Raw genomic sequence first — 14,076 nt, 5'->3', positions numbered from 1 at the left:
GTGTGCCTGAACCGAGTAATCCTGTCTCCTCCGGGGACAGCAGCCTCCTTTGGCTGTACAGCAGCTGGAGAGGGGGTTAGATATTCCATTGGGTCTCTTGGCTGCCGCTGTCCTTTGGTGTGAACTGTAGAATGCTTTGAGTAAACTGCTCTGGTCTTGGCTTAACTTTACTGGCCAAAGTCAAGCTGACCAGAATGTCATGAGCACTCCTAGGGATTTTTATTCAGTAGGAGAATCCTCTTTTCTGTTTGCTCTATGTGCAAGCAAAGATACCTGAGAGCCAGGAGAAAAGGGTACCGAATCCCTTTGCTCTAGTTTGGAATCAGAGGAGTTGCAGGTTCTCCTAGACATGTTGGGAAGGTGGGATCTGTAACCTTCAGCTTCCACAGAAACTGCAGGAATGTCCCCACCTGTGTGCTTTCACTACGTAAGCAAATCATGTGAATAGAACCACTGTACAAGACAACCAGGGACTGGTTAGCTGTAGTAGGAAGGTTGTGAAAGGTACATGTTTGAGTGGATTAAATAACAGATTCTTCCCCTTCCCTTCTTAATGTTTGCTTTTCAGAAGTTCTTTGTAAAGAAACCTGTATTTCACTTTTTTTCCTATCTTGTGCAGAGTAAAGGTGCAAGTGCTGGAAGAGAATGGACAGAACAAGAGACGTTGCTGCTACTAGAAGTAAGTTCATGGAGGATGGGAGCTAGAAAACCAAAACATGCAGGATATTCCATGCTTTTAAAAATCTACATATGGGTTAATGGTTTTGACGTGGAGTTAGATGACAGCTGCATGCTTTTACAGAAACTGGGACAGCAAAGCTGACTTTGTAGTGGGAAGCAATCACTTGAGACCCATCTGATGTAGCTGGAGGAGAGGGGTGGTCGAGTATCTGTGTATCCAAGGCTGCCTCTCTGTCTGTTAAGTTTTGGCTTTTGAATTGGTTAAAGGTTGCAGCTCTCCCTCCAAACCGTATCTCTTTATTTGTCCATCATGGCTACAAGAACTAAAAAGAGACAGCAATAACATCTGTGTACTGGAGGGGCTTCATGTACCGTAGGGTTCAGATCTATGTGACTTGTATCTGCAAACCAGAAATTCAGTATTTAAGAATGTTTGCATGAACTCAAGAACAGATCCTGCAGAGCAGTGGGGTCCTTTAACAGAAGTTAGTAACAGTATGAAATAAATGCCCTTCAAGTAGTGATTTACCTACCCCTAAGGTGAATATTTTCAAATTCTGATAAATTCAAAGGTTCCTGGCTATGCCACAGCGTGTTAAGGGAAGCCACTACATTTTGAAATTGAAATAGTTAATGGATGAGTCTGTTTCCTGTCTCCTGCCACTAAGAAGGGAAGCTCTTTATTTGGCAACTCTTTAATCCCGAACATCTCCGCGTTCCTTTTGCCACATAGCTGCACTTGATGTATTCTTTAAGCCTTTTCCAGAAGTCTACAAGAAATACATATGAGATGACTCAAATCACATTGGTACTGTAAAAATGAGGTCAGAGAACTGTTAGCACACTAGAATCCCGTCTTTGTCCCCACATCACTTAATCTGATGCTCTTGAAGCACATGGTAATTGTCAGGTCTCTTGGCATTCCAGTCTAGGATGAAAGCCATCCCATGAGGAGCACTGCAGAAGTGTGTTCTGGCCTTTCACGCTCTGGTCAGGGCAGCACTGGTTTTCATAGTGCTCTGTCAGAAGAAGAATCTCAGTGGCCTGAAATAATTAATGTGCTGCCACTTCCTATAAAGAAATTATCATCTACCTAGCTTTCTTCTACATCAAGAAAATGTTCTGTAAAGGTTGGGTGGTTGATTTTTTTTTTTTCCTTTTATGTAATTCAGGGCTCTGGTATAAGAATTCCAGTTTTGGGGGTTTTTTCATGTTTGTTTTTACTTGGAGAGCTTAAAGCAGATTGCAATTGCATGATTGTTCTGGCTTTTTTGTCTTTACATGTGTCAGTAAACCCATTGAAAAGCTAATTTCATAAGGAAAAACATGGACAATGGATCTTCACAGCGCTTGACGGTGCTGAACAATACTCAACTTCTGTGTGTGGCTGCTTTTCTGAGCTGGCCAAAGTGCCTAATCAGCAGCGTGCTTTGATTCAGCCTTCACAGATATGCAAGTGTGTTCATCAAACAGCCAAAATAGATTATTTTTTTTTTTTTTTAACATTAGGTTGATACACACGGTTTAGCTGATGCTTTTCTATTGACACATGGAAAAATTTTGCTTATAGGTGGAAGCAGCTAAGATGTCTTTCATGGCATTCTTGTATGGGAAAACAAAACAATACCTTGATATGCTGGCTTCTTTGCTTACTAGTACTATTATTTAAATTTATTTCTTTTGTATGTTTGTAGCTTATGGTCATACATAGCAAGTAGTAGCCTAATGAAATAATCCAGATGACATATTTCTTTGCCCTAAAAAACAAAACAAAAACCCCCTAAATCTTGAGATTACAATTTTATTTAATGTGAGTTTAAATTAATAATGTTTTTGTTTTTCATGGATTTAACCTATGAATAAATCAGTAAAGAGTGTAACACTTCAAGCATAAGTAATTCAGCTATAACAAGCCAGCTCAGTCCAATTAAATTCTCAGAGTAGCTTTGGGCAAATATATATGCAGTGAAGCTCCAAAGAATAAATCTTATCTAAAATAATTATTGTTCTTCTGCCTGTTGACTGAATGAATTGGGGGAGGAAATACTGTTTTCCCTCCCAGAATCATCTTCCCTGCCACACTGCTTCTCCCTATCTCCACAGAGCACTATTCTTGCATAGTTAAGTGCATTTTCAGCTATTTATAGTAAGGACAACTATTGTGAGAGCTAGTTCGTCTAGCAGAAAAATAACAAGCAATGAAGGAGAATGAGCAAAAAACCCTGCGTGGTCATGGAAAGCAGAGCTGATCTAATAATGCTGGTGTTATTAAAAATGGATAGACAGCACCACATAACTTAGAGCACAGAGATGAAATTAAGGAAAGTGAAATGAAGGTTGAACACTGAATAAATATTTCCCCATGAAGATGGCCGACTGAACTAAGCAGTTTCTCATTTCTTTAAACACTTGGGCAAGGTCAGACAGAGGTCAGGAGAACGGTTCATAAGCGGTTGGGGAGCGTTGATTCCTGCGGTACGGACCATGCTGTCCGTGTCATCTGCCCTTGGTTCGTTCCCCAACCAAATTATTCTTTCCACGGAGCTTTCAAAACCTGTCATGTTGTCTGGCTCATGGTCTTCGACAGCTCCTGTGTTGTTCTTTCCATCCAGCTAAGGTCTGCTGGAGCACAGCACTCCTGTAGTCTCGTACTTGCCCAGCCAATCTTACACCCTGTATTTGAAGGGAAGGGCAGGGACCCAGTGACCTTCTGAAAATATACTGGGGGGTTTTTCACCCAATTTAGCAGTGAGACCTATCTATGAGAGAGAGAGACAAACTTAAAACTTCAGACAGGTAAAGCTTAAATTGCTTTCAGATCAGGAAGCTAAAAAGCTCCACCCACTGCGGGCAACTTGGTCTTTTTTCTCTAATCTGTTCTGTGCCTGTTGGATCTCTAACAGTTTGGGATTTAACTCATCTGTGCTTTTAGTCAGTCTACTTCCACATCTTTGAAAATGCTACTCAGTTTGCATTTTTCCCCAACTGACCTTCAACATCCATGACACGCCCAGGGGTCCCGTTCAGGCAGGCTGCTCTGTCTTTGAAGAATTCTCATAGCTTATGTTTCAGCTGCAAAAACACCAAAACACTGATCCTCCAGAACTGCTGTGAAGAAAACAGTATGTACAGAAACTCCCGGATTTTTAAAAAAATATTTTCATGATGATGAATAAGTCTGTTTTACATGTAGTCCTGCAGGAGAATGTCTTCTGAATGCACAGCCATCATATGTATATGTGTATATATATACACACGTAGTAACATTTTTGTGGAAACGTCCCTTCCCAGATCAGGGAACACATGAGGCTGATGACTCAGTTTTTCTCTTCTACTTGTCACTCTGCAGAAACATCCAGCGTATTAACTTTGTGTGCTTGTGTACTACTCAGACATGTTGGATGTATCCTCCTCATGACATCTGACAGCTACAGTCCAGCGCTGAATTCTGCCTTTACGCTATGAAAGGTTGTGCATGTGGAAGGTGAAGTCAGTCGTGCGTATTACCCTGGAGGTTGAGATTTCTGGTAGTTCTCGGCCTTGTGGGAAGGATTTTGAGTATTGAAAAGCCGTTCATTTCATTTTGTTCTTAACAAACATTCATGCTGAAATGGACATATTGCTTAGCTGGGGAAACTCGGTTGTCATGAGTAGTTAGTTGAGGAGGAGGAGGATTTCTGTGTCTTCTGAAATATATTATATGTGCGGACAGGTGCCTGAGAGTCCAAGGCAGCAAGTCATAAGGACATGTCGTAGGGATCCTCCAAGCACTCTAATAACGCCTGCTTCAAACTCAGTTCTTCCACCTGCCCCAGTTACTGCTGAAATGCCTGCTCGCTTGCTGTGAAGCAGTGCACAAGCTACTTACCTTGCTTTGCTGTAGCGTAGGTACAGCGTAAGTAAAAAAAACCAGCTTGACTTCACAGCCAAATATGTTAAACTTTAAAATGAAAATGGTACCTGCAACTCCAACAGAAAAGTGTTTACTACCCTCGCTCGGGCCTCTGGTATCAAATACTTTCGGAAGACTTGTTACGCCTGTGAGTTGCAGATCCCATTTTCATTTTTAAGTTTTAACATATTTTGCCTAGATCTCAAATGGCTTTTTGCTTTTTGTAGGTGACTGGACCACGAATCAGTTCAGTCATGTAAAAGTGAACAGTTCAGGAGACTTCAGCACTTACTTTACACTAACCAAATGCTTAAATAACTAAAACAGATTTCAGGGAAAAAAACGCTTGTTAAGGGATAATATTCTATTAGGCTACCACTTTGGGTTTTTACACTACTAAATTGTTAGTTTTTCAAAAACTAGAGCAGGGACTTCAGTAACTCATTGTTATTAAATTGTTTTGCTAAGACTTAAGAAACTTTAAAAGCGACTGACATTCTGAAATACAGAATCTTTGATTTCATCTGGAAGTTCTTACTTTATCAGGTGGTTTATCTACATAATAATGATTTGTTAACCTGAATGCATAATAAAAATCAGACTGGTGAGCAGTTGCTAGAGAACCAATCTCTTCTGACTTCATGCTATGGAATATATTTTCCTCTTTTTCCCTGCTATATTGGTTTGATGCTCTTTCATTTTCATAACATCTGTTGGATCTAAAAACTGGACTTCACCATCATACCTAGTATATATGTGTGAAATAAATCTTGTTCCTGCCCCAAAGAGCTTGGTGTGTTACGACATAAATGAGAGGACACAAGAGTACCCTCAGGGGGAGTAGTTATGGGAATTAGAAGAATTGGTGAGAGTTGGTAGGATAAGCCAACTTGCTCCTCTGCATAGCTTTTTCATGTGAAAGCAAAATGGGGAAGAACTAACTATGCAAATATTATTAGTAAATCCCAAATCTTCTGATAATTTTTTGATATAGTAACAGCATAAAACTCGTGTGATGATCTGTGCAGCTTAGATTTAACTGATGTCCCAGTGAGATGTTCATATTTCTTACGCAGAATAATTTTGCTGCCATAAAAAATACGATTTTAAATAGTTGTCTGATCCCGATTTATTGTTCCATCACCAAAATAACTAGTATTGAAAATCTTTTTGCATAAAATAGGGGTTCTTTTCCCCCCCAGAGCAGTCAATGTCTATACAATGATTTTTCTTTTGCAGGCTCTGGAGATGTACAAAGATGACTGGAACAAAGTCTCGGAGCATGTTGGGAGCCGTACCCAAGATGAGTGCATTCTCCATTTCCTGAGGCTCCCAATCGAAGACCCCTATTTGGAGAACTCTGATGCATCTCTGGGCCCTCTGGCTTACCAGCCCGTACCTTTCAGCCAGTCTGGCAATCCAGTGATGAGTACCGTTGCTTTTCTGGCATCGGTGGTGGATCCCCGGGTGGCATCAGCCGCAGCAAAGGCTGCGTTAGGTATGAGTTTGCCCCAGCAATTTTTTTTCACCTTGTCTCTATAAATTTTCTCTCTGTCAGTCTGCTCTTAAAATGATCTGTTGCTAAGAGGACGAGTAGTAAGTTGTAAAAATAAATCTACCTGTAAGTGGAAAGCAGGTCTACTGATACCCAGTTTTGTGTTGTGTTGTTACTGAAACTCCTAAAGTGCAGGCAAGTTAAATAGCTCGTAAAGGCCACCAAATGTCTGAAGATGGCTTGCATTTCCCTTTCGTACTCATTGACTGTTGATGTGTTTGCAAGCACCATCTAGTAGTTGGTGTTGATGTGACTGCTGTCGTTAGGGTCGCTATGGGTAAATGCACAATGCCAAACTTAATTTTCCTGTTTTACTTGTGTGAAATTATCTGCCACAGTTATATGTGTCCTCTAAGAAACTTGATTAAATACTTCCTTTTATTTTTTCCCTTATTTTTTCACCTAAAAGACAGTTTTATATAATTGGGAAGAGATTCTTTCCTACCACGTTTGAGAGAGAAAATTATCTACCTAATGTGCAAAGAAGGAACTCGTGTACTTGAGAATTCACTTTGTTATGAGATTTACCTGCATATTGATTGGAGAAAATCCTAATAATTCGCTGTGAAACCCTCACAATATAACACTGTGTGATTTTTTTTTTTTCTTTTAACAGAGGAATTTTCTCGAGTCAGAGAGGAGGTACCTCTGGAGCTCGTTGAAGCTCATGTAAAGAAAGTGCAGGAAGCAGCAAGAGCCTCTGGGAAGGTGGATCCAACGTACGGACTAGAGAGCAGCTGCATTGCCGGAACAGGTCCAGATGAGCCGGAGAAAATCGGTAGGCTGTCCATCAAAATGCAGAAATTTCTGTAGATGAGGTTCCTTAGGCATTTTCTGACTCATAATAAACCGTAAGCTCACCTCAAACAGGAGATGAAGATCATGGGTAAGGAGACTGTGACAGGTCATTCCACTTCTACTTGCTGCAGGATTATTAACTCTTGACACTGAATTAATGAATTTAGGAGTAGCTTTACTTTTAGAAAGTTGTTTTCCTACTCTCACTACATGGAAATGCCATTGCTTGGGAGGCACAGAGTTCAGTGAGCAAAAATACGAGAGCAGAACATTCCAATTCTGTGGGTGTTGGAGTAGTTAGAGGATTCTGCCTTTCTAGCATTATAGTTCTCATAAAGCAAACGGGGTTTTATTGGCTCGTGGTGCTGCAGCTGAATCTATAATGTTCTATCACACCTTTCGGTAATCAGTTTTAATGTAAGTCTTGTACTCTGAGTACATTGCTAACTGTGGTGGTAGCAGAAGAGGAACTTTTTATTAAGTGGTGGACTGGTACACAGTGATGCCTCAGTTCTTGGCTCTGGTGGTTGTACATTACACTGCCGTACTAACAAGGGCTTGTTTTAGAGCTCAGGTTCAGCTGAGCTGTTTTCTGTAGTATTCAGCAGATACTCTGGTATTAAGTCTCTTATCTGAAACCTTGATGGGTACAAATTCCTTACTACTTGTGACAGCTCCCTATAAAGTGAAACCACTTTGTGTAACCCCTTTCTGTTTAACTCTATTTTGGTTCCTTCAACAGTAAAATGAGTAGACACGCACAGTTTGCTATGTACCTACTGTCTTTCTCAAAGACTTTCATCTGTTCAGTTAGTTAGAGATCTACCATCTTGTCAGTAGATCTTTGTTTTTGTCTCTAGCATAGTTGGCTGCTGTTCTGTTCAGCTTATCACAAATCATTTTAGTGATTTAGTGACTAGCTATTTAAAGGCATGTATAGCTTTGGGTAAAATGAAACAACGTAATCTAGATTGACTGGAAGGTTTGATTTGGGCTGTGCTCGTGCATCTCCTAGTTGACCTGCTGTTACCCCGTCTAGAGCCATGAGCAAGGTGCCTGACTGTGCGATGGGATCCTGAGGGACCTGCGTGCTTCAGCGCTGTTCAGTTATCAGCTGCTAGGCATACAGGGGAAGCTGCAGGTCTGCTATTTACGGCTTAACGTCCATTGTAAAGCTACCCTTCTAGATTTAAAAGTACCGCTTAACTCATGAAGATACTTTTTAAATAGAAAAGAAGATAACAGACCAGTCGATCCTTCCGTCACATTTTTCAGTTCTACACTTAGTGGGACAGACTTGGCGTGAGGCAGCTCGGTGCTTTGGGAAGATGTGGGGTGTGTGCTGAGAGGGGAGCACGGGCGTCTGGAGTATCTGCTGCTCCCTCTTCTGCAGGGCTCTGGTGCACAGAACTGCCAGCAAGCATCGAAGCTCTGTTGAAAGGGCAAGGCTTTGGGGTTTCTTTTCAAGTGTACTATAAAACAAATCTAGGTGTTATTCCATCTGGGACTACCTTTAATTTGATAGCTATTTTGAAATAAGCTTGGTTTAAGTTAAATTTTTTTTTCCTGAGGCTTTGTTTCCCTTTCCCATGTTCTCCAAGTACAGGGGTCACTGTAGTATGTTAAGAACCTCTGCTACATGTATGTATGCTACTTGGAGTCTTAATTCTTAATCCTGCAGCGCGACCGTGGAAGTTTACCATTGCTAGTGTGTAGGCTAGCCCCTTTCTAGGAGAATTTGCACACAAGTTGCAAACAGAGGTTTTGAAGTGCTTGTCATTTAATATGGGGAGTTGGAGAGCAGATGACCATAACACGATTATTTCTGAATGAGCTGTGTGGTGAGTTCTATAAGTAATACTGTCCTGTTATAGTTAATGCGATTTGTATTGGGCTGTGACTAATGGAATAAATTAGGACAACAGCAGATGGCTCTCCCTGGGGGAGCTGCTCAGCAAGAGTGAACTGGGTCATTCAACAATCTGCGGTGCCTTCCACCTCCAGAACAGCTTTGCACTGGAGGGCACAGGGGAACCCAGAGCTTGCACTTGCAGAGGGGTGGTTAATACGTTGAAGTATAGTGTTGGGGTGCGCGACTGCTGAAATGGAGCTGTGTGTTTGCGTGGCTAGACCTGAAGTTTTATATTTAAATATCACTATGGAGAACTAAAAATATCTGCTTAGGATTCCATACTATAATTCAAGTTCATTGGTGGTTGTGTTTTAGAAACAAAATTACATCACAGCTCCATGATAGTTTTGAAACTCTTAATATTGATGACTTGCAGGTAGCGTGGAATGCGAAGGGGGAGAACGTGACTGAAACAGATTGCAGGAGCTTACGTTAGTTAATATCTAAGAATCTCCTCTTCTAAGTCTTCATTGTTAGTTTTTCTAAAAACTGATGATGGCTCCTTTTAAATTGATATAGTAAGGGTTTAACAGAGCAAAGAGGAGACTCAAGTGGTTCAGATGCTGTGGTAAGCATGGTAGACACTGTCTTCTGCTTTCCAAGATATTGCCCCACTGTAGGTTACAGAGTATGAGAGATGATGATGCTCTGCATCTGTTTTAGGAAAAATGAACCGAGGAGAGCAAACAAGAGATCCTGGCTCTTTAGGCTAGCAATTAAGCTCCAGAGAAGGGAAATACTCAGCACTCCTGTGGTACTTAGTAATTTCAATTATGTCTACACGGAGTATGTGTGCTTTCTTAATGGCTTTCCAAAGGTGATTAACTACATTGATTGCATATCTGTGTGCTGAATGAGGCACGAGGCAGTCTCTGAAGTGCCTGTAGTGGAGGCAGTTACTTGTGCATTTTAGGTCTTATTTTAACAAGTATTTCACTGAAAGTATTTCTGCTGACATAAGTGTATGGGTGCTTCAAGCTGTAGCTCATCTCTGACAGTAAACACTGAGGGAATGGTGGTCTGATTTACTGGCTCTGCTACAACTGTAAGTGACTTAAATGGATGATTAAATTTAACATTTTATGGATGGTTTTGTATCATTCTCAAAGACACATACTAGAAGGCTACACGCAAGTATACATACACGGGTGAAGTTATGTTGCTTCATTTCTGGCAGGAGGATTTCTGTTGGGTCTCCAGGGTGTGCTTTAACGCTGAAATAATGCAAGCGTTGCTAAAACAAACAGACTCCGAGCACTTCATCCACATTGCGTGTATCCAGGTGCCTGTGAGCTAGTTCTGCACCGTGGAGGATTGAGCCCATCAATCCTCTCGTGCTGGACTGGTGCAGCTCGCACGAGAACTGCAGCAGCTTTCTGTGAACTCTCCACCCTTCTCCGTGGAAGCCCACTTGGTTATCCTGCTGTACGCCTACAAGCTGCATGAAGCAGAGGAAGCTCTGGCTGTGGAGTCATGACTTACTGTGGAAAATGTAAATTATGGTTTAGATTATAGCATAATTATCATGTACAGACCCAGGGTTTTTCCGTAACTACAGTAGATTTCCTCTCAATGAAATATTAATACTCAAGCCGGAGTTTTGACAAGTTGTAGTGAAAAGAAAGGGGACTAGGATGTCTCGAGGGCATCTTTAAACTATTTGCTGAGCTGAAACTCACACTAGTGATTCAGTGCCTTCATGTGGGGATTTGCTTATTGTTCTTCTGATGACAGTGGAGGTTACGTGTCTGCTTAGGCTGCAAGTGTCTGTTTGCTGGTAATAGGGTAAATGCTTACCGTGGAAATATTTTATAGTTTTCCTTGTTGACTGAAAGTCAATTTAACTTCTCTGTAAAGCCACTGGGCTTTGCCAGAAGTCAGTTTTAGGTCCTTTATGTACTGGAAAGCAGAGCTGCATGTTCTTGGAGATAATATGCAAAACGGAGCAAGCTTCCATAGAGACAGAAAATATTTGCCTCAGATATGAAGAGGAGCATGGAGAGGCAATGTTTCCTGGTCTGCAAGTGGTTTCTCCCACTTGAAAGATGTCTTGTGGTGACTCACAACCATCTGCCTCTTGCTGATTTGAGAAGTGTTGTTAGTTTGATTCCCCACAGCCTGCAGGGTATAATACCAAACCTGCTGGAGAGGGTTAAAGAGCATCATCGGTGCCATGTAAAAGGGATTACAGGGTCTTTCTCATTAAAGTTAAGTCTTCCCTTTTTGTATTAGGGACATGTATCTCCGACTAATCGGTTCCTGTTTGTATTGTCAGTTATTTTCATTAATCTCGTTAGATCATACAGGAAAGTCAGTATGGTTGTGTTTGTAGGGAACTGAAAGGCAGGAGCCACTTCTGTCATTCTCATGCAAAAGGTCAGAAATGTTTTGGTTTTCTCCTGATCCTTTTGTGTTTGGATTAGAGATGAACTTTTATGGGACTCTTAATTGTTTTGAGGTACTTTCAGCAGCCCATAATTTAGAAGCAAAAACCTCCTTCAACTGAGCTAAACTCGTTTAACCCCCAGACTAATAATTGGTAGCTTTCATTTTCTTTTTCCTCATACATGTAGTATTTCAGCATGGTCCCCTCGACGTACCCAAGTGCAGAATGGCTTACGCCGGCGGGAACTGCAGAGGCATAGCGCTGTCACTGTAAATAAGGGCTTAGTAGCTAATACAACAAAACAGTTTTCAAAAACCATTGACTACAACCTGCCTAAAGTTGTCATCCTGATTTTAAAATAACATTTATTATTACAGCCAGGACTAGAACACCTAAGTTAAATCAAGATGTTGGCAATAATCTTACTGTCACATGTACGTACCTTCTGACTCTTTGTAGCTGAATATGTCCCTATGTCATATAAAAGAACACTTTGTTTTGGAAAGTGTCTGTCAAATGTATTATGACACAAGGGAAAGTCCAAGGGCAGTTTTCTTTACTGTGAGGTAAGTTTTCTTTACTTTGTGCTTTTTTTCTTTGAGAAAATTTTCTCTGAAGGGTGGTTGGGAAGGAGTTTGTCTTTCTGGGCTGTCTTGTTTGCCTTGGAACTTCCTCTGCAGCAGTAGTCGCTTAAGAACTCTTACCATGGTCCACAGATTGGTCTCCAAATTTGCCCTGAGAAGCTGTGGCTGCCCCCTCCCTGGAAGGGTTCAAGGCCAGGTTGGACGGGGCTTTGGGCAACCTGGGCTAGTGGAAGGTGTCCCTGCCCAGGGCAGGGGGGTGGGACTGGATTGATGGTTAAAGGTTCCTTCCAACCAAACCTTTCTATGATTATAGGAAATAAAAAAGGAATATTTAATAAAACTTGTCCCAATACTTGCAGAGAGTTAATAGCAAACACTTACAATCTGTGACAATGCCTGATGTGTAGCACATTGTAAACCTACACAAACTCATCCTGTGCTCACGTCTTCACCTGTCGCAGTGACTCACGCGTTGCTGGATGCTGCTTTTCTGAAAAACTTTGCCTTAAGATGGGAAACCTTGAAACGCGCTCTAATCAGAAAACAAAACCCACATTCAAAACTGAGTTTAGACCGAACAGGAGTTCAGTCTGAACTAAAAGATGCAAGAACAAACTGACTTTTTGGGTAGAGGAGGAAAGTTTGTGTAAGACTTTATGGCATTCTTAGGGACAGCTTACATGATTATTGACTTACAGCTTTCTCTCAAATGTGGTTCTGTGTCTGGCAAGAAGTGTTGTCACCTGTGAAGTTTGCGCTCCTGAGCAAATCTTGTGCAGTTGCATGACGAGAATTTTCTAGGGAATTTTTCCTCCTCCCTTGGAATATGAATGTGTAGCTGGAGGTTCCTGTGGGAACTCCTTTGGACTAGGAGCCTTCAGCAGAGGAGATTGTAGCCCGATGGTCAAGATGCTTCCTGCTAGTATGGGATGCTGAGACTTGAGTCTCTGCTCGCCTGATTCTAGACTGGAGAACCTGAGCTCCAGGTTCTTGTCTTCCAGAAGAGTGAAAAAATTATCAAATCATGAGCTTTTAAGAGACAGAAGCCTCCCTGTTTTGAATGAAAATTGTCCACAGGGTAGAGCTTTTCTGACTTGTTGCACTCTGACTTGGAGTTTTTGTATGAAGTAGAACTTCAGAATTGCTCCACTTCTCCTTGTGGTTAAGTTTTGGGTTACTTATACAAAATTATAGGCTCTTTTCTTTCAATTACACTGTATCCCAATACTAGGAATCTTGAAGTTCTTGGTGTTTGGTCAAAGCTGCACCAAAATGAAAACTTGTGTATTCATGTGTCGTGCTTTCCTGGTTTGAGCTCATGATCTCAACAACCCAAGCACACTTGGAGTGTTCTGCACTTTGTCTCCACTTTTTTTGCTAAAGGAGAGAATAAAATTTTCTTTCTAAAGCTTTCTGTTTCATTTACTAGGAGAGGTGACATTTTAAGCCCAGCTTGGAACTTTGCTCCTAGGCTTGCTGTCTGACAAAATCTAATCTAGATTTTCCTTGTGACATCATTAGGTCGCTAAATCCTAACTCGGAGATAAAACTTCTGAGGAGGTACGTCCCCAGTCTCCATAAATTGAATTATGGTAGCAAATACTTCAGATAAGTAGGTTTATCATCTTAAAATAAGCCAAGAGTAAAACCATTATATTTCAATCAGACATTTTAGTGTGTTTTTCTTATATATAGAAGGGACTTTTGTAAAAACTTCTCTATGGAACTGTTACTATGAAATAAAACACTTTGTACACCTGTTTCGTAGCACACAGGCATTGCCAGTAAAATGAGGATTACCAAAAATGAGCACCCAACCCCAGCTAATGTCTTCAGAAGCTTAGAGATGGATCAGGGCTTTTCACCAGCAGTTTTATGTTGGTATGGCAGCATGTGTTGGGAAGTCCATAATCTAAATAAGCTGCTCTTTTAATGCCTCCGTATGTTAAATTGTACTAGAGTTTCTGTTCTTGCAGAAGAGAAATGAAGATCCTAGACAAGGAGTATGGGATTGCACTGACACTTCCCTCTTGTCTGTTCTTGCAGAACTGCTGGGTGCTGCAAATAAATTGGGCCTTTAAACAATCCATATACAAAATATCAGGAAGTAGCACATTATTCAGACACCTTCATGATATTCTCCATCACTATGGTGGTGGTTATACTCTCCTCTCTGAGGCCTGCTGTCATTAGTAGGACCACTTTAAATAGATGCTCTGTAAAGGAATAACTTAATGAATGAACCAAGGGCTAGCAGCGAGAGATGTG

General features: G+C 41.1%; 1 protein-coding gene across 2 annotated transcripts in view; it reads left to right on the top strand.

Moving 5' to 3' along the window:
- SMARCC1 (SWI/SNF related BAF chromatin remodeling complex subunit C1) overlaps positions 1 to 14,076 on the top strand; it is a 93,256-nt gene that overhangs the window by 47,047 nt on the left and 32,133 nt on the right. For both annotated transcript variants that reach the window (XM_074873952.1, XM_074873992.1), the window contains 3 exons: positions 620 to 679; positions 5,813 to 6,071; positions 6,745 to 6,906. In XM_074873952.1, coding sequence (XP_074730053.1) covers positions 620 to 679; positions 5,813 to 6,071; positions 6,745 to 6,906 — 481 coding nt within the window. The remainder of the gene's footprint in view (positions 1 to 619; positions 680 to 5,812; positions 6,072 to 6,744; positions 6,907 to 14,076) is intronic.

This window comes from Strix uralensis, chromosome 1, assembly GCF_047716275.1.
Source record: "Strix uralensis isolate ZFMK-TIS-50842 chromosome 1, bStrUra1, whole genome shotgun sequence".
Taxonomy (NCBI): Eukaryota; Metazoa; Chordata; class Aves; order Strigiformes; family Strigidae; genus Strix; species Strix uralensis.
The sequence above is the reverse complement of the archived record's forward strand: the minus strand, read 5'-3'. Positions and strand labels throughout refer to the sequence as shown.